Raw genomic sequence first — 25,965 nt, forward strand, 5'->3', positions numbered from 1 at the left:
AACTTTCTGTGAGAGCCCCCTTGAGAGCATGCCTTGAAGCATCACTGACTGCAAAAGATCCCGAGGAGCTGGAACCAGTGTAAATCACTTCCAGGCTCCTATACCACAGTATGGACTGCCTGGGAATAGATGATCGGGGATATCTGCCCTTTGGCCCTGGAATCAAAATGAGATGCCAAGAGAAGGCTTTCACGATAAGAAGAGTTGAAGCATGGTAAGGAGAAGGGGGGCGTGAGGCGTGCCGCGTACCGTGGATCACCCACCCCCTCAGCCTCAGGGCCCGGACACGCGGGACACGGAACAGAGGCACACTTATGCAGGGCGCGAGCAACTCTTGGGAACTCCTGGGACGAGCTGTGACAGGATGGGACAAGATGGGGGAACATCGCGCGGTTGATAGTCTGATGGTGAAACCTGGGTGCCACGTTTTCCCTTCTTTCTTACTCTGTTCTGTTGCTGGTCTGTTCCTGCAGGGTAAACCCGTGCCCCTTTCAGCAACACTCCGGTTCCCTTCTCCCACACGATTCCGGCTGAGGATTGTTATGTGATGCTACATTATTTGGATGGCTGAAGACTGAAAAGTATCGTCGAATGGCAAGTATACGGACCAACCTGGACGGAACTTGATAGATCGATGCCGTCGAACAACCGGCGGAATGTCCGACAGCAACTGCCTCTAACCTCGCTACTTTTTTCCACATTAGTGAGAAGTTTGCTTGTTCAGTCGCCCCTTCCATCCTGACATTCGAGTTCCAAAATCGGCAGTCTGTGGCAGTGGAAGAGTGGTACGATCGTGCTTTCCCCATTGGGAATCCTGTCCAAAACGGAAGTTGTGGCTGAAGAGACGAGGCTTCACTCCAGATCCTTTGGGCCAAGTCAGCCCATTTCGAGAATCAGTTCACTGATATTTGTCCCTTACATCATCCCGCTTGCCCGTACAGCGGGTCGTACGAGTGTGAGACATACTATCGACCTAGTGTACCTACAACTAGAGTCTAGACCGTCATCACATTTCGTCACTCGACCGAACGATAGGTAGGCGACATCGACAAGACAGCAGCAATCTGAAGCGTTCACTCGCAGGGCGGGGCTCAGTCCGGTCTGTCAGTGACAGTTGGCGCTGGCTCCGGTATGTAGGTAGGCAGGTAGGCAGATAAGTCAGGCTGTAGGCAACAGCTTCGTAAGCCGCACCTCGTGTAGAAATATGGAATTGGAAAGGAGATAAGGCTGGAGAGAAAAGAGAGATGAGGTTTACGGCTCACGGACCGGACCTCTCGCCGTTAGGCCGAACCGTCAACTCGGTATCAGTAGTATGGTAGTAAATCGGCGCTCAGTCCGAGCGCGGCGCTGACCCCGGTAGGACCCTTCGTAAAGGAGCGTGTAGAAGGTTGGCGGACAAGAACGGTGCGAACGAGGCTTCCAAAGCATCGGAGCTGCCGCCGTTAGACCAACCCGAATATTTGGTACCGAGATATCACCGTCTGGGCTTGCGAGGGTTTGTGCTTGGTGTTGCGCCCGTTTAGGCAAGCCTGGCCGGAGCCTTGTCATATTCTCTGACTCCTTTGGGAAGTGCTTGCTAGTTAGCTTAGAATAGGAGGAGGAGCGAAGTGGGCTGTCCCCCTTGACCTTTTTAATGGCTTGACGGTAAGGTAGTCGTTAACGATGTGGGATGTACGCAGTAGTGTCCTCTAGTCAGACATCGAGACCGGCGGGGAAGATTGGGAGACGGAGAGACGAGTCTGGACTCCCGACCAAGACCGATGACCATATCTTGAACCCAGCTCGCCCGGGTCCAACAAGGAGACTTGCTTGCGCACGTGCACTAGTGAGGCTAGATAGAGACGACCACAATGGAGATAAAAGTATTTGGGCGAACGGCTGAGTGTGGGAGAAGGAAATGAGATGACGATGGGAGCTTTCCGTTCTCAGCTCAAGCCCCCTCCGGCAGTCGTAGCCGCTGTGCACCATGTTTGTTTGTGACGGGTCCCGTTCGATGCCGACGTCGTGGTGCTTGCCAGGCTTATCTAAAGCGCCGGTGGTCCAACTTCGGCGCCTTGACCGAAGCCCATGTACATGCGCCCTGTCCTTCAGCTGAGGAACACGGATCTTGTATTTGTTAAGTCGTATTTGAGAATTTTTTGAGGCACTTGCCTTGGGGGCCCAAGTAAAACGAGGCGGGTTCGGAACAAACGGTTGAGGATGACTCTTTCTCTGCGACTTTGGGGCTCTCGCGCAAATGCGCTATGCAATAGGGAGATTAACCTTTGAAGTCGTTGGTCGAATCCCGAGATAACTGGAGAGAAGATGGCTAGTTGAGGGAAGGTCGAGACACGAGTTGGGAGCAAACGACATCCCATTGCATTGCATCGCTCCCCCCAACGATTGACAACCGCCGCAACCATTTCGGGATCTCACTTCGGCGATCGCCCTTGGAGGCTGGCACGCGGCTGGGCTTGGCTTGGCCCAATGCTGCGGTACCCGCCATCCGTTCGTTTTGCTCAAATGTATTCCGCTCTCGTCTCGCCCGTCAGGTCTCCCAATCTCTTGTTGTTTCTCGTGTCCCGTTCGGTCTAGTCTGCAGCCCGTCCGTCTCGTTTGGTTTGGTCTCGTCCTGGTTCCTCTCGTTTCCCCGTTTCCCCACGTCCCCCGTCGAGGAGACCTCGTGGGATGTGCGCGAGTTGTGATTTGAAGGGACAATTGTTTATGCGCCTGGTTTCCTAATCGTGTCAAGCTTCGTTTCGGCTTCTGTCCTTCGAGGCCCCCGAACCGACTCTAAAAACCGGCCATTATTCGAATGCGCACATCTGGCGCACATGGAAAGGGAAGATGCATGCATGCGCAAAGCGGAACTGACGGGTTCCCACTCCGGACTGGCCGGGAGCCATTCAATTTCTGGAAATCTTGAAGAACACTTCTCGAAGGCTGCGTGGTGGGCAATGATTGGATGTTCGGCTGGGATGGGGAACGCGAGGAACGTTTGGAATGCTTGGAATGGAAGGGTGACAGTGAGTGAACGCACCGGAGTGGGTGTGTGAAGGATAACGGTGGCGAATTTGTCATGGTTTTTTGTTCCTTTTACCCCTGAAGCAACGGCAGCACCGAACAATTGGCACCGGAGCGGGTTGGCGGGAGCGACATCGCGGCTCGGCTAGAGGAGGTTTGGACTTTGGAGGAGGAGAAAGAAGGAATGGAAGGTTGCTGAAAGTGGAAAAAAAGGAAGGAAAAAAAAAAATCATGTCGCTCGCTGCAACTCTATCGCCGCCGTTTATCGAACCCCTGAATATCCGCATTCGCACCGCACTCCCCAGTCTACGTGTAGTGTACTTCAGTCAAAACGTGTTGACCGATGACGGCATTGATACCGACCACAAAGTCGAGACATGACTAGTTTAGTCCTTGACATTTTAGCCTTTTCCGTCTTGTTTCAATTTTTTGTTTTGGAGTGGCAGATCATGGCGAGTGGGAGGGAATCGGGAGAATCATTGCTCCCGGACAAGTCGTTTGAGAGGCAGGAAAAGGGGAAACGGCCGAGGGATTGGAGGTTGAGACTATCATGATGCTGCCCACCTACCACGCGACCGTCTTGCAGACGTAGCTGCATATCGAAGCTGTACGTTAAATGAGATGCTCGATTCTTGGACATTTTTTTACGAGTGACGGCGCAACAAGTTCGCTGCAGCCAACCATGAGCTTCAATTCCTCCAACCACTGACTGTTGCTCTTTGATTGTCCGTGTCTCTTATCTTATTGTCTCTCAACAAATGTATTGCGTTGATCTCATTGCATTCTCGGCATCAGGTCACGACTCCCTCTTGTCCGATGTGGGCGTCGAGTGTGCAGAATCTGGTTAAGCAGATTTCTATCCGAGGCTTCTGTCAGTCTTGGTATCAGCTTCTCTGGGTCCTCTCGTGTCCACAGGCGGTCGAATTGGGGCCTTGTCTTGTGCGACGGGACAGCTCTGTTGGTGGTTGCACGGCATCTCCATTTGGAGGCTGTTGTGTCCAGACAACGACTTGGACAACGGGATCGAGTTGTGTCTCGGCAAAAGAGACCGGCCTGCGTCAGAGTACTGACGCTGAGATTTTAATGCGATTTTTAATGACCTCAATTCCAATATTGTGGCTGTATCGTTTCTCACAAAATGTCCCAAAAATCTCACAAATATCATGATGCCAAGACTTGTTAATGCCTGTTCATGACTCTGACTCCTCCCAGCAAGTAAGCGCTGGCTAAACACTTCGCTGGCTCAACTGGCTAACGGCCAACTGTTTCCGCTGCCATGGTTCGGCCCAAAAGGATAAGGACTCCGGAGTGTGTGTGCAAAGCGAGTGTCCAATGGTGATGCTATTTTCGAGAGTCGTTTTCCAGGATCGTCCAGTGTCGTTGTGCTGATGCAAGTCCGGCCGAAAAGAGAGACACGCGGCAGGAAAAAGCCCTCCTTTAACGGGGGAAACGGAGGGGGACGTCTTTTTAGAGCCCCGGAACAGTGAAACCCTGGCTGGATGTCCTGGATGCTAGGTACGTGTGCCTAGTCGTAGATGTCCTGTAGCAAGGTGTTAGCGAGTGACGGCCATGTGGAGATGTTTGAGGCTGTCCAGCATCCTCCACTGGTGTTCCCACCGGTCTGATGCGACTCAAGTGGAAACAAAAGAGACAAATAATTCCATGATGCTTTCATGCTGACCAACGTTGATATTGATGGACGGTTACGAAACGGCTTCACATGACGACCTGCAACAAACCCTTTTTTGTCCTGCATATCTCGAGCTGACAATGCAAATCTCGGTCTCCATTTCACGGTACATTTTGCCCACATTCAGCAACTCTTTCAGGAATGCGGGATGGATGGATTGGCATAAAGACCCCACTTACAGCCGCCCCGGCCTCCGAATCGAGAAAGTGGTGCTCCGCCGTGGTGCCTGGTCGTTCCTGGTTCAAGCTTCGGTTCCTGGCGAGGAAAAAACAGAAGTTGCTGCTGGGTCACTGGGTCACCAGGTCACTGGGTCACCGAACCGAGCGGCTTCGTTCCTGCCCTGACCGGGAGAATGACAGCGGCCCCATTCTCAGCCGGTCTTCAGTCGGTGGTGATGCTTGTGCTTTTACGGGCGTTCATCTCATCTTTCATCTGTCTTGTCTTTTCTCCCATCCCGTCCTTCTTCCAGCTTTCCGGTCCGTGCCTCGATTCCACCTCCGTTTATGCGCTTTGATATTGCTTGGCATCGGTGATCAATGATCTTTGACATCAAGATAGTCAAAACATCAACAGATACAGGAAAGGCGAGATTAACACAGACATCCAACTCTTGCCAAACACACACACAAAACAGTCTGTCGGAAGGTGACAAGCCATTTGCAATCGTCTGGAGTGGAGGGGTGAGGACGGAGGGGTGAGGACGGAGGGGTGAGGACGGAGGGGTGAGGACGGAGGACCCCGTCGTGCCGATCCAGCTGCCTGCACACTAGCGAGACTAGGTAGCTGGGCCGTCCACTGGCAGCGGCACCACTAGGTACAGTACTGCCGAGCTAACCCATTCCCCGGTGCTGATATACAGGATAATTTGCCCAAACGACTTTTTTCCGTCTTTTTTTCCCTCCACACGGCACCCACGTCGTCCACCCTTGTTCACGTCCACGGCTCCAGTCCCGTCTCCAGTTCCCTATTTTATGGATTCCCTCTACCCTTAACTTTTTTTGTGCTCACCTCAACACCTCGATAAACAACTGGGACCGGTACTCTTTGCTTTTTTTCCTTCCATATCTGTCTCCAGCTTCCCACCTCCAGTTTTCGTTTATTTATCTGACCCGGAGATCATTTTCATCTTACAAGCGGATATCTGACCCATCCTCTCCGTCCCCAACCAAAAGAGTAAAGCAAAAGCGACCCATCGCCCAAGCGAGAGCGCACTACCATACTTTATCTCTATTCCAGCAGTTCCAGGCCTCTCTTCTCCCAGGTTTTCCCGACTTTCTCCTCCTCGCCAGGACCCTCCCCCTCATTCTCGGCTGTCACTTGGAAACTCTGTTTGTGTGGTTCGCCAATCGTTCCCCAAGACACAACCCTTCCCAGTAGGCCTCTTTCAGCACACGCCTTATCGCGTCCTTCCTCGTTTATATAGGCGTTGCGCGCCTTGGGAGGAGATAACACCAATTGCCTCTCCAATAGCTAAAACACACGGCGCAGCCGGCGAAGCGAGCAGTCCAGCAAACTCACCTACCGGCACTACGGCAATCGAAGCCCATTTTTTTCGACCCCGCGTATTGAAGTGGCCCCCCTCACTTTAGGAGCCAACAAGAACCAACCGACGGGAAGCGAAGGATCTCCACGACAACACATCCACGCATTCGCAAGCAAGGAGCAAACACACCCGTAAACACCACACAAACAAGACGACAAGGATGGCCGAAAAACCGTCGGTCCTCATCATCGGTGGTCTCGGCTACATTGGCCGTTTCCTCGCTCTTTATATTCACAAGAACAACCTCGCTTCCGATGTGCGCATTGTCGACAAGGTGTTGCCCCAGCTTGCCTGGCTAGCGCCCGAGTTTGAGGAAGCGTGCGCGGGATCCAAGTTCATGCAGGCGGATGCGAGCAGAGAGCGTACGTGTGGCCCCGACTCCGAATCCTTGGGATTCGCCATCCCTGCTTCCCGAGTTGCATATTGGACACATCGGACGAAATTGACTAACACGCGCGCGAACAGAGTCTCTCCAACGGATATTTGACCGAGCTGACGGAAAGCAATGGGACTACGTCTTCAACTGCGGCGGTGAGACCCGCTACTCACAAGAGGACGAGGTATACAAGCTGCGCTCGCTCGAGCTGTCGCTAGCTGTGGGAAAGGAAGCCGCCAAGCGGGGTGTCAAGTGCTTTATTGAGCTCAGCACGGGAATGGTCTATAAGCCGGACTCGTCGCCTAGCAAGGAGCAGGACAAGCTGAAACCATGGAGCAAGATTGCCGTCTTTAAGCTGCAGGCTGAGGAGGAGCTAGCCAAGATTCCAGGGTAGGTTTGACTTGATTCCCCCGATGACCACCTCTCCGTGTATGCGCAATTGCTTACATCTTGTTTTTCATCCAGACTCAACCTCGTTATCGTCCGTCTCGCCCACGTGTACGGCCCGTACGCACCCCAATGGGTAGCTACCGCCCTTTGCATGGCGCGCGTCTACCAAGCCCTCGGGTCCGAGATGAAGTGGCTCTGGACCAAGAACCTCTGCACCAACACGGTGCACATCGACGACGTGACGCGCTCTCTCTGGCAGGTCGCCGAATGGTACTCGGCCGGCAAGACAAAGTGGGACTCTGCCAAGATGGGCCCAACGCCGACCTTCAACGTGGTCGACAAGGGCCACACGACGCAGGGGACCATGGCGGACCTGATCGGCGACGTGTTCAGCATCAAGACGGGCTTCCAGGGCACCATCATCTCCAACTTTGCCAAGATCCATCTGCACGACGTGGTGGAGGACGTCAACGACGAGTTGCTCGGCCCCTGGGCTGGCCTGCTTGAGGACGCCGGGATAACGAAGCCCGGGCCCTTGACGCCCTTTATGGAGGCGGAGCTGCTTAAGGATACCGATCTGAGCATGGACGGATCGCGGCTGGAGGAGCTGGTCGGGTTCAAGTATGAGAAACCCCAGATCAATAAGGAGCTGTTGCAGGAGGTTATCGACAGCTATAAGCGCATGAAGTGGTGGCCTTAGAGCATTTGTCACCACACTGAGGGCGAAGGGGTATAAACACAAATGGGAAACATTTCAAAAAATCTGCGCGCCGGAGTTATCTGTTCTTTTGGTCGTCGTTTTCGGTTGGTCGGGTCGTTCTGGGGTTCGGGTCGTGATGCGTTATGAAGCCTTTTTCGTTGGTGGGTTGGTTGGAGAATAGGGATCTAGCATGAAGGGATGCCATACCGAAGGGAAAGGAAGGAGGAAGGAGTTGAAGGTGAAATCATCGTCGTCGTTATCGTCGGCGTCGTTACCGTCGTCATCATCATGTATCTAGGGCAAAGGCTGAAGCCTCCCAGGAAGAAGCTGTTGTTGCAAGCTGGGAAATGGGTTATGTACTATTAGGATATCCGTTTTAATAAGTCTCAGTTGTTGTTCATGTCTTTGCTGAGTCTTCGTGTCTTTTGGGTCAGTGGTGAGAGGTGGGAGGTGAATGCCAGTGTCGGTGGTTGTCGTTATCCTTGCTGACTACTGGACCAGGTCTTCGTGTCCTATGGGCAGTGAGTGTGGCATTGATTGGGAGGCGGATGCAAGTGTCCGTTTGTTGTTGACTTTGTTGAGATACCCTATCGTTGTTCCATCTGGGTTGGTGATCTGTGGTTGGTGGTGGGTAGTAAGCAATGATGCGATCCCCGGGATTTTGAGACTCAGAACTCTGAAACTCTGGGACTCAAGAGGGGAGGGAGAGGGCTTTATATAGTTGAGCGGTCCCATTCACGCAGAATTTCATGAAAATGGACTTAGCTGTTGGACTGTTAACGCCGGTGTTGGTGACTCGACTGTTGGTGGTGGATGGAAGAACGACAATGAGTCATGCTGGTGAGCGCTTCTGTTGGTGTTGCTGATGCATCCTGTTGGTGGTGAGGATGAAAGAAAACATCCATCTCCAACACGAAAGCACTCCACGACAAAGAGTCATGGGGTTGTTGGTGCAAAACCCGTGTTTCTGGTTCGTGTTGGCGACGTTGGAATTAAGTCATTCGAAAATATGATGGAAACATTGGCGGTTGGAAATCACCACCAACACCAACACCAACACCAACATGCTAAACCGAAAACAAAGAAACGCTATTCAGAGCTCAGATCACCCCAAAAACGATTTGAACCAACTTGCACCAACTTGCGCCAACATGCGCGCACTCTTGGTCTTGTGCTCTTGTGCTCTTGTGCTCTTGTGCTCTTGTATTTTCGTAGTAACCAAGTCGTCAAGCCCTAAAAAAAAAAAGCTAATGATGACAACCTCCATTCGGTGCCATTTGGTGATAGTTTCGTCTTGGCCCATCTTGGTGTTTTAGCACAGCCCAAACGCCGCGCTAGCCAAGAATCTCGGCAGGGCAGCCTCCGGTGGTCTAGGTGGACAGCGGGGAGCCGGCCGGTGGACAGTGGACGGTTTCGGTCTGGGGAAAGGGTCCCGCTCGAACGAAAGGTGGTGAGCAAATTCACATGTCACGATTGAACACCTCGGAGTCGAAGGGCTGGCTTGGGAAAAGGTTGGGGAACGGTCAGGGGTGAACTTGAGCTCCTGAGGTGAAGATTGGGGGTACGGGGGACGGGGGTCTGAGTGGAAATCGAAGGGGGGTCTAAGTACCCCGCATCTTGTCGTCTTTCCTTTGTGATGATCAGCGAGATCAACGATTCACGAATCCGCGGATTCTGTTCTGCTCTTGTAGAAAATCCAACATTGACGATGTTGTCAAAGTCGGACGTTTATGAAGCAACACTGACGGCCTTTGGTGCTAAGATCGTGCATTAACGACGGCGTGCGTTCCCTTTGCCCCGGTTCTCGGGGGCAGTCACATCGCATCGCATCGCATAACGCCCGGCGAACGCACCCAGCCGGAGCCGCCATCCCACCTCACCTTGTTCAGGGCGCAAAGTGAATCAATCGGGTGAGAACACCACTTTAGGGAAGTAATGGCCGGGACAGTATCATGTTGATTTGATCTGACTTGCTCCATTCCATCATTAGCACCCGTAATCCTGTGGCCGGGTTGTTCCTCAAAATTGGTTTGTCAAGGTTGTCGAGATGGACAAAAAATTGTCTGGGCAGGAGGTTGAACCGAAAGCGCCGAGAGACCCCCCCCTTGAGCTGTCCCCGCACGCTTGACAAAGACCGCCCAAAAAGTCGCGACGTCACTGTTTCTGGCTTCTGGGATGATGCTCGCTGCTGAGAACTGTGAGAACGCTGCAATACTTCCCTAGGAGCGCCATTTCGTTGTTTAGGTTTGCGCTGAGATCTAATCGTGTTATCAGACTGGCCCCATTGAGATTGTAAAAGGTGAAAAGACTCCTGAACATGGCATTTGCGTTTGCGACAATATCGTCATTGTTGGAGGACGGGAGGCTGGCTGCGATCTGTGCGACCGACAGGACAGGACAGGACGAACGACGGGAGCAGGTGCACTTCGGGCAATGTGGATGAGATGCCCGTGGGAGATTGGAGGTAGCATGTGTTCACAAGCCGTTTACATACCTCGGCCAGAACCAATCCGAATTGTCTAGCTCTCAAGCCCGTGAAGTCGCATTTGGAGCGTTCATCTGGTACCGCAATTGGTAAAGATGAGTGCTCAGGTACCGCCGAGAAAGTCTTGGAACGGTGGTTCCTTGTGATGGATGGGATGGGGAGGGATCCATTGTCCTGCCATGTCCCATGTCCAATTGTCTCCTCTCCATGTCCGATGTCAAGCATGCTCCTCGGTGCTACCGCAGTCTTGCGAGCTGTGATGAATGTACCCCACTTCGGCGGATGTCTTGGGGTCTGCAGTGATGTTAATGAAACCCGATGCACGCGGGATTCATTGTACATCGAATGTGAGTGAAGTTATAAGATCGAGTGACGACCCCGGTTTTTCTTCCTCGAAGCTCTTTCCTCCCTTTGTGTTTATTCTCTCCTTCTTACTGAACTTCTGAGCCAACAACCCGACTCGTCTACCCATCTGTGAGTTACTTCTTGCCGCTACATATAACTGTAACCCCCGTTGGTTCCGGTGCTTGAGTATTGGAGATCTACGGGACAGAAGCGAAACGAAAGTGCGCAAGCTGTCCTGTTCTGTGTCTACCGCTCACAGTTTCTCGGGGATCCAGACACAGCTATAAAGAAGAGATCTGGTCACTAACCACCGTATTTCTTCATCAACAGCACATATTTCCTCCCCAAAACCAACCAAATCAAACCGTCAAAATGGCCGCTCCCGCGAACAAGACCATTGGAGACCTCTCCGGCAAGTGGATGATGGTACGTTTTCACCCCTTGTTGCCGACTCGCTCTCATACATTTTCCATCCTCATGTGTCAGAGTTTAGAGGTAAACAACAACCGATTAACCACCCCTTCTCCTCTCTACAAACAGAACAAGTCCCTCTCCTCCAACCTCGACCCCGGCCTCAAGCTCCAAAACATGAGCTACCTAACCCGCAAGCTCGTCACCTCGGTGACGCTCACCCTCGACGTGAAGCAATTCTCCGCTCCTCCTTCCCCTCCCGCCGAGGCCTCCGCTCCGGCCGTCATCCACGTCGACATCGAGCAGACCGGCACGGGCGGCATGAAGGGCACTTCGGAGAAGCGGTGCCTGGACAACGTCTTCCGCGACCACAAGGACTGGCTGTTTGGCCACGTCAAGGGCCAGACGCGCTGGGTCAACGCCGAGGACATTGAGGACGCCTTCTTGAAGAGCGGCTGGTTGGAAGGCGAGGAGGAGAAGAAGGGCCCTAATGGCGAGACGCACATGCTGTCTCATGTCGAGAGCTATACCGATGGCTGGACGGCGACGCAGATTTGGGGGTTCAAGACCATTGAGGGTGAGAGGAGGCACGTCAGGAATGTGGTGATTGCTAAGGGAAGCGAGAGGGTAGAGTTGCAGTTGGTTTATGATTACCTTTCTTAAGGTGCCTGGACTGGCGCTGAAGGGAGTTGGTCGGAATTTGAGTGAGGTGTGTACTGATACCTAGCTATGCGATTTACAATTTCACGAATTTTAAAGCAAATATGCCTGGCTTTCTTGTGGCTTTTATCGTGGTGTTTGCGGGTTAATGGTGATGCTCATGGTGATCATCGGCGTGAAGCAGAAATCCGGGAAAAACTTGGCGGAGGGGAACACCCATCATGAACCTGGTCTGGAAAAGGGAGGTCTCTTTCGGCTCACAATCAATGCCAAGGCAATTTTGAAGCGAAGAAATAATTGCTGGGCAGAGCAATTCGGCACGTGTCAATGTTGTATGCTGTGTTTTCGCCATGATACGCCGAAATGTTCCCCTTGTCGCTGTCAAAGTGATTACATGGCGAAGGTTAGATCATGTTTAGCATCCCTTATATTGGTATCGTTTTCACGTCTCATCTCCTCCTGGAACATATCTCGGGCCAGATATCCTCATCTTATGTTAAACCTCGAGGGATCAGAGCGCTGACAGTATCCATCCCCCATTATAGCCTATGCGTTTATCCATTGCTGGTTCCATGTTGAATGATCCTGTGCCCATGCTTTCCCGTGTAGCGAAAAAACGAACCACCCAGCCCAACCCTGAACGCCAGTGATAAAAGAAACGGTGTCTGTCGTTGGGTTACTGAAGGACTGAAAATTCCCCCAAAAGGAGCCGTGACTGCACAACTCCACCTATCTTCTGGAGTTGTCGAACCATGGTCCGAGTGTATTTCTGTTGTAGGTGTGTTGGATCCGTGACTTTGTTGTCATTCGAGCTTTTGGTATTTGCGCCTTGAATTTATCATCCTCTTCCCGCAGTCTCTTACGCAGGCCTCCTCTTGACAAACTCCTCCAAGTCCGCCACTGTCGCCACACCCAGGACAAACCGCCTATTCTCATCCGTGATGACGGCAAAATCCTGCTTCTGGCCTGCCGTGGCGACGCCGGCGAAGAAGGCCTCGAGCTCCTCCAGAGGTGTCTCCATGGTGATGACGTTGTACTTTGCGCCGCCCTTGCGACGGAAGCGCATCATGGCGGTGCGCACCTCATCTTCGGGCTTGACCTCCCCACGCTCGAGGCGGGCCTGTAGCTGCGGGATGGAGATGTAGCCGAGAAGAGCGCGGGTCTGCGAGTCGACGATGGTCAGGTGGGTGTAGTCGCGCTCAAAGGCGGAGAGGAGGGCGAGTGAGATGGGGTCCGACGGGTTGAGGGAGAGGGCGGCGGGAGGGTCGAGGTCTTCTACGGTGGCCTAGGAAGGATGTTAATTTTTTTGTCAGGATGGATTGAGTTTGGTCGACTTGTATTTCGAGTGACGTGGCGGTTCAACACCAAGGGGCATATGAGTAAGTATGTTGACGATGCCCCGTTGAGACAGACAGGATGCTTACCCCGCGATATCTGGAAGCCCACTTGGAGACAAAGGGCTGCTGAAGCTCGGGAACCGAGGGCGATCCTTCTGTAACGATGGGCTGCGCCATGATATCAGTCATTGTGGTGAAATCGCGTTTCAGGTAGTCGGCAGTACAGGTCGGCAGTGCAAGTCGGAAAGGTCGGCAGTTTTGTGTGTCGTCCGATAAGTTTTGTGATGATCGATCGATGTTCAATTGACGAGTCCCGTTGGGCAGTTGTGCGACCACATGTCGAAGTTGAGCCGAAAGGGTACCCTGAAGAAGACAGCTAAAACAAACCCTTTGACCAATCAGATGCCACGATGAGAGTTAGTCAGGGCATTTGGTCCACCAGGGCCACTCGCTACAGGGCTGTGGGCGGTGACAGAAACAGTGGGTGCACTTGCCGTGGGCTCCGGGTCTTGGGTGGAGCAAGTTTTGGTCCCTTCTTTCTGTTGCGAAAAGAGACCGCTCTCCAGCCTCTCTTCACCTCTAAGTACGAATATGCCCATATGAAAGACTTCTCAGATCTCCCTAAGAAAATGATGTCCAGCATGGTATATCAGACAAGAACTGCTGGATGAATTTGACGAAAATGCTACGCTGGACTAACACGACTCGAGCACGATAAAGCTAGCGATAAGACAAGATAAGAAATTCCAGTGGGCCTTCGATTGGCTGTGATGTCACACCACCGACGTCACCAAAACAGATCCGACCTGACCCCATTCAGAAACTTTAACGATGTACCCGTCTCACACCTTCAACGCTGCCGCATTACTGGCCAGCTTCTTTCATCATGGATCGCGATTACCCGGTTTTGGACCTTAATGGCTGCGATGACGGACAGGACCAGCAAGTAAGACGTGGAAAGAGCTTGCCTTTCCCATGCGCGAGCCGGCCTACCCGGACTCACGGAGAATCAACATCCACTCTTCAGCTGTGAAGGGTTTGAGTTTCATGATTCAGGTCTTCTGCTATTTAACAGATCCTGTCCGAATGTTTTCAGTGTTGAACGTCTCCTACCATTGTCTCACAGCTCTTCCATCTCAGCTTTCTCTCTTACGATAGATACCCTAAAAGTTCACTTTCCTCGAACTTCTGCCGTCTCTTCAATCGTCGACATACCACGACTGACACCACCGTCAGAAACTAATTCATTTCAATACTTGTAAGTCATGCTCTTTTATTTCAGTTCGGAAACTCGGGTTGATCACATCCCATGTGTCACTTTGTTCCTTAGCTCTGTGTCACATTGCTACCGTTGGGCAGCTCCTATCAGCAATGCGAATCCTTTTCGGAACCAGCCCCTCACTTGTCTCGCGAAGCTTTCCGGGCTGTCATCATCTCGTTTTCTGACTCCCTTTCTAACATTTCTCCAGAAACATCTTCACCGGACAAGTCATCAGAAATAGAGCACATCTGTCACGATGCCGAGCCTTTACCCATCATCCGATATCCTCCAAAACACCTTTGGTAGTTCATTCCAGCCCAAGAACAATGGCGCAACTCCTCTCCAGGCTCGCACCGATCTTTATCCCGCATACTCGATAGTCGACGATGCGAAGAGCAAGGCACATAAGCTGAGTGCTGAAGCCGCTCGCGAGTTTGACCTTGCCAGCAAAGTGGCCCAGGAAAAGACAGGACACATTCAGCTGTACTCCCCCCAGTATTATGCTGCATGCACATTTGGCGGTTTGTTGGCTTGTGTAAGTCTTCAATTCTCACGCGGAATGACCCAAACGACAAGACTAACTCCTCGTTGTAGGGCGTCACCCACACTGGTGTAACACCTTTGGATCTCGTCAAGACAAGACGCCAAATCGACTCGAAGCTGTACACGGGCAACTTCCAAGCTTGGCGCCACATTCTCAAGCACGAAGGTGTTCGCGGCGTCTTCACCGGTTGGAGCCCGACCTTCTTCGGTTATTCGGCCCAGGGTGCGATGAAGTATGGCTGGTATGAGTTTTTCAAGAAGAAGTATTCGGATCTCGCTGGTCCCGAGATGGCGCACAAGCACAAGACAGCACTATACCTCAGCGCGTCCGCCTCGGCAGAATTCTTAGCCGATCTCGCACTCTGCCCCTTCGAGGCCATCAAGGTTCGCATGCAGGGTACCATTCCGTCGCAGTACGCGGGCACCTTTGATGGCTTCCGCCAAATCACCGCCAAGGAGGGTTGGGGCGGCCTTTACAAGGGTCTCTACCCTCTTTGGGGTCGCCAGATCCCCTACACCATGATGAAGTTCGCTTCGTTCGAGACCATCGTTGAGATGATCTACGACCGTCTACCCGGCCACAAGAGCGACTACAGCAAGGCTGCCCAGACCGGTGTCTCCTTCGTCGGTGGTTATGCTGCCGGTATCCTCTGCGCCATTGTTTCTCACCCCGCCGATGTCATGGTCAGCAAGCTCAACGCCTACCGCCAGCCCGGTGAGGGAATGGGTGCTGTCACCTCGAGAATCTACAAGGACATTGGCTTCAAGGGTCTCTGGAACGGTCTGCCTGTCAGAATTGTCATGATTGGTACCCTCACCGGCCTCCAATGGATGATTTATGACTACTTCAAGGTCTTCATGGGTTTCCCTACCACTGGTGGTGCCGCACCTCCAACGGAGAAGCCTGCTCGGCACACTTAAGCAGTTACATGGAAGAAATGATAATGATGGAACGGAGGTGGGTGTCTTTGTTGTCGGAGTTGAGCCTGGAGTTACAGATGTGTTTTTGTTTTCTATATCCCATTAGTTTATGAATGCATTATCCAAAAGTTGCATTGCGAAACACCATGTGTTGCCTTCAGTCGAGAATGTTTAATGTGCATTCCTTGTTCGTATTGGTTGTTATTTTGGAGGATGGATGGAGCGCAGAGGGCTCATCAATCCTTCCCGAGCACCATGTTGCCCTTGGCCAGACGTTTATTGTACCTTCCTTGTCTGTACGTTTGGTGGTTGTTCAATCGGTACCTGGAAGGAGCGTGCCCATCGATCCCAGCAAACTGGGGAACCCGACGAACCATTGAGGGAAGGAACAAGACGGCCCTGCCTCCCTCCTGCCTGTCGACATCCATAACGCCGCAACACCCCATTTCCACTGAGGATACCTGTAGAGGGTTCCATCCCCTTACCTTATCTTTTCTTCGTCCTCTCATCCTCGAATTTTGCAAGTACGGACCTCAATCAAACTCCGCCTTGCGACCATATCGAGTAGCCCAGCTACAACACCGTCACCAGCCCAGACATGTGGCCACGAGATCGTAGGTTAATAAAAGATATAACTCAAGCAAAGCTAATATTGGTAGTTCCACCAGTTGTATAGATACCCGACATGAATTTCGATCCAGAGATGCTGCCATTAAACTGTACCCCGCCGAAACTACCGCCTGATCCTCCTCTAGCCGGCTGACAGATCTGTGCACCGGCCGGGCCTGTATCCAAAGTTTGTGAAGCATCGGAAACCCTAGCACTGCCGATATACCTCTCCATAACCGCCTTCATTACCGACGCCGCTGTTGCCGCAGCATAGTTCTGCCATCCTTTATTTTTGTGGCTATCGGCGTAATCACATACGCCTTTAATCACGATGCATGGCACCTCATCCCACACGCCTGCTCCCTCCATCTCGAAAGCGATGAGTGTGGTCTGCTTGGCGAGCTGATCGCGGTGCTCTCCCGACCGAATGACGCTGTCTCCGGATCCAATTGCCCCGATAAAGAAAAAGACACCCTCTGAATCCGAGTCGGCTTTGGGGTCGTTTGTGTTCGACTCCAGGTGTTGTCTTCGTATCACGCAGCTCGTACCACATCCCAACTCTTTGCATGACAACGCAAGAGACTCATCGCAAGCAGGGTCCAATTGGCCATGGCACTCTTCGCACGTTCTGCACCCGGAACCAGGAGCATGCTTGTGTGCGTACCAGGCGGGGAACAGGATGTCGTTGGCTGCCCCTGGTTACTTGTAGCTGGTATTCCTGCCCCTTCGCTTCCATTTGGCTTTTTCCTCGCTCTTTGTCTGAAGAGCTTTGAGGAAGTCACCCGCCCGTCTCTCAATATGCTCGCGGTCCATGTCGGTATCGAGCTTGCCCAGAATGTTGCGAATGATCTTGTTCGGCCGTCCAAGGGTGTCGTGGCCGGTATCTTTGCGAACGAAGCGATCCGGAAGCGCTCTTCCAAGGTCATACTGGACCACGAGGTTGCTTATGATTACATCGCCGAGCACGATCGGGTCCCTTTCGGGCCCTGTGAACGGGACCGCCCCGCAAATGCCCACCAAGAGGGCAAGCGATACTCGCGGATAGCTCGATCGAAGACTTGCGACTGCGCTGGCGGCGTTCGCTTTCCCCATGTTGGGCAGAAGGACAAGGACAACATTACACTTCCCTATCAGCCCTGTCGTGTATATGTTCGGGTCCTCGTCGACTTTACCGTACTGATCGCCGTCTTCGTCCCACAGCTTGTTGATAAGGAGGCATACGGTGTCGAACTCGAGACGGAGCGCACATATTATCGCAACCTTGAAGTCGCTGCGCCCGTTAAGACGGGTGAAGTTATCAGGTTGTCGAGTCCCTGATAGTTCCATCGGCTAGGTACTTCCGTCACTTCTTCCTTGCCGATAATATTGTGATTCGAGACAACGCTGTCTTCTTCTTCGACACAGCTATTATTCACATATCTCACAACGAAAATTGGGCTCACTGCGAATATGGGCAAAGCTAGGTTGGGCACCAATCCGGATACAGAACGCCAACCGCGTCGGGGCAATGAATTTTTACGGTGGCTGAAAATTGTTCAGTAAGATTCTGAGACGGATAAAAATTGCACACCATCTCTCAAGGCTTAGGACTTTTGACAGCAGCTCGATCTCTCCTCCTGGGAACGAGCAATTTCTTCTATGTCGTCGTTAAAATTGGGTGATACTCTGGTCGACAACTGAGTCCCTCTATTACTCTTCCACTTTCCACTGCTCGACAATCATAACGCGCAGTAGCAATGACAAGAGTCAACTACAACGGTGACACGACCGGGCAGAACTTCGTGGTTGGTCCGCACGCCAGTAATGGCGGTGTGGTTTACATCAACTATGATCATGGTGCCAGCCGTACGATTTCGACCAAGGAGCCCTTCTCAAACGTTCCGTATGCGTTGGACCCTGATCACATCGACCGCCCAGAGATCATGACATGGCTACACCACAAACTTACCTCTAGCGAGGCACCCCGTAGAGCTGTACTCTATGGGCTTGGTGGAATTGGGTACGCTTCTCCGACGATTATACCTCTACTGTGCCCAAAGTAAACTTTCTGATCAGTAATTGCAGGAAGTCAAAGCTTGCTATACGCGACGCCGAGGACCTTCGCGGAATGATGCCGAAAACATACATCTTTTGGGTGAATGCGGGCAGCAAAGAAACTTTCGTGCGAGGCTTTCGCAATATTGGTGAAGAGGTTGGCATTTTGAAGCCGCCTCTTCCGGATAACATGACCGGATTGCCGAGGGATATCAACATATGACAGAGTCCCTTCACCATTCAACTCGTTATGATTCGACCCACAACATGCTCAAGCAGGTTTATGACTGGCTGCGTGACGGTGGGAATGGACAATGGCTGATGATCCTTGACAACGCGGACGACATCTACGTATACAGAGACCGAAAATCCTATAGTGATGTCCTTCCAGCCATGGACTCGGGAGCGCTTGAGACGTTTCTGCCACAAAGAGGTAGTGGTAGAATCTTGATCACCTCCCGCAGCCAACAGTTAGCCCAGATGCTTGCTCTCAGCCACGACAATGTTCGATCTGTTGCTGAAATGGACGAGAATCAGGCGAAACAGCTTCTTTGCAAGAAGCTTGTTCGCTCTGAGACCGATGACAAACTTGCAAGGGAGCTTGTTCGTGCCGTGAATTACATCCCCCTTGCCATCACACATGCGGCTGGGTATATCAACATGCAACGGCCTACAATGACATCCGCTACCTATTTTAAGGAGTTCAAGGAGAATAATTCGATACTTCTCAGCAGTCGGGTAGGGGATGCTCGGCACAATCCTTACGCAACAAACGAGGAAGTGGAAATAACCACCTGGAGAATAACTTTCCAACGGATTGAGAAAGAACGTCGGTCTGCTGCCGAACTTCTTTGTTTGACGAGTTTCTTTCAACCATAGGCTATCCCTTGCTGGATCCTATGTCGCTATTACAATGAGACGCACAAGGACCGACGTAGCGACCTCGCCATGGCCGATAGAAGACGGGAAAGAGCCGCAAGCAAAGAATTTAGAAGCGATCTCACATTGTTGTGCGATTATTCTCTGGTCACGCAAGCCCAAGACAAAGAAAACGAACTCGAGATGCACAGCCTAGTGCAATCTTTTGCTCGCACTTGCCTAGAAGATTCTGGTGAACAACAAAACTGGCGACGCTGCTTTCAACAGCTCATGGCCAAACACTATTCCGACCTCGATGATCAAAGGTGGAAAGAATGTGCCGAATTGGCACCCCATGTTGAGCCGTTGATAGAAACCACCGCACACGAGCTCAAAGACCAGGCCGATGCTGAATTTTGCGTCACGGTTCTCTGCAGGGTTAGTGGCTTTAACAGTTCAATGGGCGCATATCAAACAGTCATAAGTCTGTTGACCAGAGCGGAAGCACTAGCCAAGCAGGCTCTGGTAACAAACCACCCCAGCCATCTGATTGTCATAAGCCTCATGGGGAACCTGGAGGGAAATCTAGGTAACTACAGAGAAGCTGAACTGAACACTGCCAAAGCATACTTCGGCCTGTAAGAGGTACTGGGCCTCGACAATCTGGAAACACTCCGCGCCTTGAGACGCTATGCGTTCTGTCTCTTGAGGCTAAGAAAATTAGAGGAGGCGCACATGGGTTTCTCCAAGCTCATCGAAATAAGTAACGGTTTTCTAGGCCCCGACCATCGCCTTACGCTACGAACTCTTACTGGTCTTGGGGATGTTGCTCTTGAGAGAGGCAATTACGCGGAAGCAGAGCAACTTCATCGTCATGTATTTGAGCTAAGGAGGGACAAACGAGGAATTAACGACCCAGATACGCTGGGAAGCCTGGCGAAAGTTGCCCGGGTGCTTCTGAGGCGAAGCACGCATAGATACCCGTATATATTCTGGGCTCTTGAACCCCCAACGGAAGACCCGAGCAAACGAGCTCAGTTGCGAGAGGCTGAGAATGTTTGGCGGCAGGTGTATGCGCTCCGAGAGCGGCTACTGGGCCATGAACACCGCGATACAATCACAGCTTTGTCCAACATTGGGCTCATAACCTAACAGCACGATCAACATGAAGAGGCGGAGAATATCTTTCGCCGGGTATGGGAGCTTCGGAAGAGATTGCTGGGCTCTGATCATCCTTCAACTCTAAATTCCCTTCACACTCTCGGATGCGAGCTGCAAAGCCTCGGGCATTACGGAGAAGCAGAGAAAAATTTCCGTTACGCGTGGGAGTCGAGGGCGCGAGTGCTAGGACCTTAAAACCCTAGTACACTTTACAGCCTCCACTACCTTGCGCACACGATCAAGCAACTCGGCCGACTGAACGAAGCAAGGGAACTTCTTTTCCAAGCATGGGAGATCCGAAAACGGGTATTAGGCCCTGAACATCCTGACACTGTCGATACCCTTCGCCGCATTGCCCAAACAGCAGAACAGCTTGGAAAGTTGGACGAGGCAGAAAGTTCCTTTCGCAGGGTACTGCAAACACTGGAGAATTCATTGCCTCGTAGTAACAAGGAAACCCTAAATTGCGTTGCTGGATTGGCCAGGGTTTTGCACAGTCAGGGCAAGGACAAAGATGCCATGCTCTTTCGGACGGCGTGGAACCTACCGCTGCAACCTGAAGAGGAGAAGTGGAACTTGTTCCAAGGGACGCCGAAGGCTTGCGTCGAGGTTCATGTCGTTCATTTTCATAAATCCAAAGTACCAGGTCCTGATTACGATGACGATGATGACGCCCCGTTCTACGAGCGGGAGTAAGGTGCCACTTCCGTATCTTCAGCCAGTTCACCCCATGGTACTCCAAAAGTAATACGACAAGATACACTGAAGCTCCAGAACAAGACCAACTTCCGCTCTCTCAAGTCGCATACCCGTGTGAAAACATTCTATCACTCTTATTTTTTTGTTATTCCTAGAGCGCCCTCTGGATTAAGCACCCATATCACTCATAGCTCAACTTCAAGGACGGGTCGGCCCATCGCGACCACCACGGACACTCGGCGTTTATCAACCAACCGTGCACTGAGAGTAGGGATAGGTAAACTCGTTTGAATATAGAGGTTCGTCTGTTTTTGTTGGTAAGTGCATGCAATGAATAAAATTTTCCGACGTTTATTCAAGAGCCTGACTCCCTTCCAGACGCAGAGATTGTTCGAAGTCTTGAAGTGCTTCACTTCATGCATGGCTCGATACATACACAAAGATACTCACACCTCAAACGCTTGTACACTCGAAAGAAGCTGGTCAAGTCCAGAAGCCAAGACGAGAAAAAAGAGAAAAAAAGGAAACCCAAACCATACGCCACCGTTCAAACCAACCTCATACGTTCAGTTGTTTGTGTCCACGCCGCCCAGCCGTTAAATACCATTCCGGCAACCATCAGTCATATCCTCTTTAAGAACCACACTCCACTGATCCTTCATAGATATGCGTCCCTTGTCTCCACATTTGTCGTAAACCACCTCGGCCGCCCAGGCGATTTCGCCGTAGGAATCGAGTTCTTTGTCGGCTTTTGGGTCCTACAATACAATAGAACAACAAGTGTTTTATGTGTTAGTAGTATCTTGTATGTTCCGCAAGTAAGGTACGGTGGTGAAAGTAAGGGAGGTAGGTAGATAGGATGACAGTCAGGACATACATCATTACACCAAAAAATCGCCGCACCATAACTACAGCTCACCCGCCCACAATTACCCGGGCCCCGTCCGTTCTTCAGCTTCTCCTGGACCCCATTGAGATACTTGATGCTATCCTCGAACCTATCCCAATTCCCCGCGGCTTCCCACTTGCCCCACTTGTCGCTGCCGCTGTGGTTCTTTTCGTCGTCGCAGTCGACGCTGATAATTTCCCGACGGTTGTAGCGGGTTTCGAGGATAGGTTGGGAAGAGGATGTTGTGGTGTTGACATCGCTCGGGGTGGTGGTGGTGGGAAAGGCGAGGGCGAGGGCGGTGGTGGGGAGGGCCTACATTGGTTAGGTTATTGGGTTAGTGTGATGGTTGGCCTTTACTTGGTGTAGCTTGGTGTAGCTTGGTGGGTAGTTTAGAGGTAGAGGGTGGTGGGCTTCTTACGTTCAGCACGGCCAGAACGGCTCCGAAGAGGCTAAATGACGAAAACATGGCTGGCAATTAGAGTGACAAGTTGAAACGCTTTTAGAGTAAGTAGATCGTGAGCATGTCAATATAAAGTATGTACCGGTCGATGAAAGTAGGTAGTGTTTCGTTCTTGAGTGAACGATAACCCCAGCACTAACACGTCGTCCTCGCCTTATTATATCACTTCAACCCCAGCATTTAGTTTTCGACATGCTTTGACACATCTCTTCTTGTCACACGCATACATGGATTCTCGCCGTGCGTCAATCAGGACGGGGAGTCAGGGCGTCATGTCACAAACCAACATTTTACAAGGGCGCGGCAGGACATTCAAAGCAAACTTCTCACCGTGGATCGAAGCCGTTCCATATTTTGCATCAAAGAGTCGAGGATATCCAGTGATGATTGTTGTTTCATGGCAGATTCTGATGAACAAAGCCTTTCATAGTTCGGGTTCATGTTGGCAGCCCTGGCTGGTCTTTTTTGTTTGGCTTCTTGGCAACGGGCTGAAACGGAATAAGATGCGATGATAACAGAACTGGTGCAGGTTTTCGAGTGACGGTGATAGGGCAGTAGCTGATTTGGTTTCCTTTCCCCGTCAACCAATACTAAGTAACTGGACCTATTGAGTGGTTACCGATCACGAAAATGAATAGTTACCACGTCGATAACTTCTTTCTAGACACTTGGAAGCAACTCAGATGCGGTTAGGCCGTCCTATGACAGCTGACGTCCGCGTATCTAGCAAACACGGGGCGCACTGGGAGATGTTCTTATAGCAGGGTGGTAGTGCACGGTATTTTCAAGGCAGGGTATAGTGTGAACACAATGGCAACACAACTCTTAACACCATCTCTCCTCTGGTTCGCGCCAATTGACACCAAGGATCTCAAAGATCTTTCTCTCATCTCTGCCCTCAACCAACTCTCCCTGCGTGACCTTGACTCGATCACGTCCCCTCATCACTTCCTTGTACAAACCCCTCTGGTTCAACCGCATTCCCTTCTTCGATGCAAGTAGACGCATGCTCCTGTTGAAGATATCGTTACCGGTGAAGTAGATCAACGCAGCGCCGTACTCAGTTTCAGGAACCAGCAGAAAATCTACTCTGCGCCATACAGGTTGTGGAGTTTTGGGCGACGCTGACTTGGCTGACCTCCTGGTTTTCACCTTGTCGTTTGTGGGTTCGTGTGCCCGTGGAAGCACACAGCAGCCAAGCCATTTACTGCCTGGTCCATCCTTCCCAGGCCGGGTTGTGTTAAGCGCTGATAGAGTAGCAACAACACAACCCTTGTCCGTAAGCACCTTGAGCAGCCGCTCGAAGAAGGCAACCAGGTCGGCTGATGAGGTGGTATCCTTCTTGGTAACAATGAAATCCACATCCCTTGAGCTCTCAGCTCCACGCCGATAGCTCCCACCTATCAGCAGCTCGACAATTGGATCGATCTGCGCTGCTTCCTTCTTGATGTAGTCGCCTAGAGCAGCTACCTCGCTTCTTGGAATGCGCGTATTCAGGTCTTCATAGTGTTCAATACCAATCCGTTGATTGGGCGTCAAATTTGCTTTCTGTTTCAAGTCGTCCAATGTCCTGAAGCCCTTCGAAATCCACTTGTTGGCACGGCCTGTCCCGACATCGTAGATCTTGAGGAAGGTGGCGAGAACGTGGTCTAGCGGAGAGTCTTGAGCATACTCCAGGCGTCGCAGGGAATCAGTTGTGACAATTTCTTCAATCTTTTCGGCCAGCCTTTTCCCAACGTTGGGGAGACGGTATGCTTCCTCTGCTGTGGTAATCTTGGTGTTCTGGCGTTTGAGAGTAGAAATAGCTTTGCGGTAGGCTGTAGTGCGCCAATGGTCAGAAATCCGGCTGTAACAGTCGCACATCAACTGGAGAACTTCAATTGTTCTGGCGTTAGGGTTTTGTGACTCAGTGACTTTGTCCTTAGTCCCTCCCTTGTTCCAGGTAAACCGATCTTCAAATTCAATCTTTTTCTGGGTAGCTAGGCGTGTTCTTTGTGAGCGGCGCTTATGGGCATGTTCGTCTGCAGAGCCCTCCTCCACTTCAGATTCCGAAATTGTCTCCTCTTGGTGAGAGGTGACTGATTGAGCATCATCTTCTAGCGGATCGTCCAAGGGGAGATCATTGTACTGCTGTAGGAGTTCGATACACCCCGAAAGCTCGTCCTTCGGATCATCTTTAGGTGGCCCGTCTTGACGATTACATGATATTTTCGGTAGACTACTTGTTGACTGATGCGCTCCAGAGAGTAGGCTTGGGATGATGGGTGGTCTCGGTTCTGGTATGTAGTCATCATCCTCCAAATCTGCAGCTGTTTGCTCCTCAACCACAAGCTTATCGTGCCTCTCATGTACATCGACCGACTCGGCATGAGGAATTGACTCCCCACTCTGTGATTGTGTTTTATCCTGCGAGCTAGGGACCTGCTTTCTCCTTTTCGCCGTTGAGACCTTGACCTGTAGCGACTGATTGGAAATCTGCGATGCAGCATGGGTATCTGCTGTCTGTACAGTCATTGTCGATGAACCTTGAGGAGGCCGTCCAGGAATGTGATAGCGAGCCTGGTCCGGGTTAAGAACAGTGCGGAACTGAATACAATCCATGGGATATTCTTCGTTAACAACGACTGGCGCAGATGGCGTAGGGGTAGTCTCGAGAATAGTTTGGATATCACTGTAGACGAGACGCTTATCGACAATGACATGAGTAGCCTCGGTCAGAGAGCGAACCCACTTGGCCCCGTATTCCTGGGCTCTGGCAATGCGCAGTCTGCGAGCGGGGGCAACGTCGTCATTGGGAATGTAGAAGAACGAGAGAGTGCGGAGTATCTGGTCTGCTTCGAGTACAGCTCTTGTCTCGGATTGGCGCTTCCGTTTCCTCGTAGACGATTTGCCAGACGGAGATTGCTGAGTAGGAGACGAAACAAGTCTAGTTGTTGACGGTGTGGGCAACGTCGCACTTCTCTGTAGCGACGGAGGAACCGGCCGAGCTGAGCTTGTGCTTGGTTGTGGTGTTTCTGTTACAACAAAGGAAGTATCCGAGACATTGGCCAGATCTCTTGTGTTTCTGAGAGCAGTCTTTCGCAGATTCTGTGTTCCGGGGGTGGCTTTGATGATGTCGAGTCGCGATGTTTTGGAGAGTGGAGTCGAAGTTGTCGCTACCGGCTGTGTATGAGGAATTGTCGGGATGTTTGTCTTTGACTTTGGCTTTGGTTTCGCCTTGGAACTGAAGAAAGCCTTGCTTCTTGCGCGATGTTCTTGTTCCTTGGTGTCGAATTTTTCGTCATCACTGATGGTCTCGCTGAGAGTGTCCAGCACCTCGAAAAAAGCGACCTTTTCTTGCAGCGTTTGGAAGCTCATCTTGGTCGATCAATTGTGTGTTGTTCGGGTCTGAAAAGCAACTAAGCTGCTCAAAGTTACGGCAGATAATGGCGGTCGATCATTTCTTCGCTTCAGGTTTCCATTCTTTGTCCAACCTGAACAAGCGGCTGCTGTTGCCTGAATTGTCTGACGGAACCAACCGACTCGTCCGAACTCGGACCTGAGAACATACGGTCGTTTGCACACGATGGAAGGTACGTCCGTAGCGTAGA

The 25,965-nt window shown here is 51.7% G+C and overlaps 8 protein-coding genes across 8 annotated transcripts; 5 read left to right on the forward strand and 3 right to left on the reverse strand.

Annotated features, from left to right (window-relative positions):
• Nucleotides 1-5,377: 5,377 nt before the first annotated feature.
• SMAC4_05176 (uncharacterized protein) lies at nucleotides 5,378-8,870 on the forward strand. Its single transcript, XM_003346930.2, has 3 exons — nucleotides 5,378-6,598; nucleotides 6,702-7,002; nucleotides 7,078-8,870. The coding sequence occupies exons 1-3, from the start codon at nucleotides 6,397-6,399 to the stop codon at nucleotides 7,700-7,702; spliced, it is 1,128 nt and encodes a 375-aa protein (XP_003346978.1). The 5' UTR covers nucleotides 5,378-6,396; the 3' UTR covers nucleotides 7,703-8,870.
• A 1,999-nt stretch (nucleotides 8,871-10,869) lies between these two features.
• On the forward strand, nucleotides 10,870-11,716 carry SMAC4_05177 (uncharacterized protein). Its single transcript, XM_003346931.2, has 2 exons — nucleotides 10,870-10,958; nucleotides 11,073-11,716. The coding sequence occupies exons 1-2, from the start codon at nucleotides 10,905-10,907 to the stop codon at nucleotides 11,604-11,606; spliced, it is 588 nt and encodes a 195-aa protein (XP_003346979.1). The 5' UTR covers nucleotides 10,870-10,904; the 3' UTR covers nucleotides 11,607-11,716.
• Nucleotides 11,717-11,959: 243 nt separating this feature from the next.
• Nucleotides 11,960-13,234, reverse strand: SMAC4_05178 (uncharacterized protein). Its single transcript, XM_003346932.2, has 2 exons — nucleotides 13,028-13,234; nucleotides 11,960-12,888 (listed from the first exon to the last, which is right to left on the reverse strand). Exons 1-2 carry the CDS (start codon nucleotides 13,127-13,129, stop codon nucleotides 12,463-12,465), a joined length of 528 nt encoding a protein of 175 aa, XP_003346980.1. The 5' UTR covers nucleotides 13,130-13,234; the 3' UTR covers nucleotides 11,960-12,462.
• A 1,189-nt stretch (nucleotides 13,235-14,423) lies between these two features.
• On the forward strand, nucleotides 14,424-15,830 carry SMAC4_05179 (uncharacterized protein). The gene is made up of 2 exons (XM_003346933.2): nucleotides 14,424-14,736; nucleotides 14,796-15,830. Exons 1-2 carry the CDS (start codon nucleotides 14,458-14,460, stop codon nucleotides 15,663-15,665), a joined length of 1,149 nt encoding a protein of 382 aa, XP_003346981.1. The 5' UTR covers nucleotides 14,424-14,457; the 3' UTR covers nucleotides 15,666-15,830.
• A 666-nt stretch (nucleotides 15,831-16,496) lies between these two features.
• Nucleotides 16,497-17,616, forward strand: SMAC4_05180 (uncharacterized protein). The gene has a single exon (XM_003346934.2). The coding sequence runs from the start codon at nucleotides 16,884-16,886 to the stop codon at nucleotides 17,589-17,591; it is 708 nt and encodes a 235-aa protein (XP_003346982.2). The 5' UTR covers nucleotides 16,497-16,883; the 3' UTR covers nucleotides 17,592-17,616.
• Nucleotides 17,617-18,010: 394 nt separating this feature from the next.
• SMAC4_05181 (uncharacterized protein) lies at nucleotides 18,011-18,531 on the forward strand (the record flags this gene model as incomplete). Its single annotated transcript, XM_003346935.1, has 2 exons — nucleotides 18,011-18,273; nucleotides 18,339-18,531. 2 exons carry the CDS (start codon nucleotides 18,011-18,013, stop codon nucleotides 18,529-18,531), a joined length of 456 nt encoding a protein of 151 aa, XP_003346983.1.
• Nucleotides 18,532-21,431: 2,900 nt separating this feature from the next.
• SMAC4_05183 (uncharacterized protein) lies at nucleotides 21,432-22,381 on the reverse strand (the record flags this gene model as incomplete). The annotated part of the gene is made up of 3 exons (XM_003346937.2): nucleotides 21,432-21,784; nucleotides 21,946-22,227; nucleotides 22,334-22,381. The coding sequence occupies 3 exons, from the start codon at nucleotides 22,379-22,381 to the stop codon at nucleotides 21,623-21,625; spliced, it is 492 nt and encodes a 163-aa protein (XP_003346985.1). The 3' UTR covers nucleotides 21,432-21,622.
• An 819-nt stretch (nucleotides 22,382-23,200) lies between these two features.
• On the reverse strand, nucleotides 23,201-25,955 carry SMAC4_05184 (uncharacterized protein; the record flags this gene model as incomplete). The annotated part of the gene is made up of 1 exon (XM_024655411.2): nucleotides 23,201-25,955. The coding sequence occupies exon 1, from the start codon at nucleotides 25,730-25,732 to the stop codon at nucleotides 23,201-23,203; it is 2,532 nt and encodes an 843-aa protein (XP_024511303.1). The 5' UTR covers nucleotides 25,733-25,955.
• Nucleotides 25,956-25,965: the final 10 nt, after the last annotated feature.

This window comes from Sordaria macrospora, chromosome 1, assembly GCF_033870435.1.
Source record: "Sordaria macrospora chromosome 1, complete sequence".
In the NCBI taxonomy this organism is placed as follows: domain Eukaryota; kingdom Fungi; phylum Ascomycota; class Sordariomycetes; order Sordariales; family Sordariaceae; genus Sordaria; species Sordaria macrospora.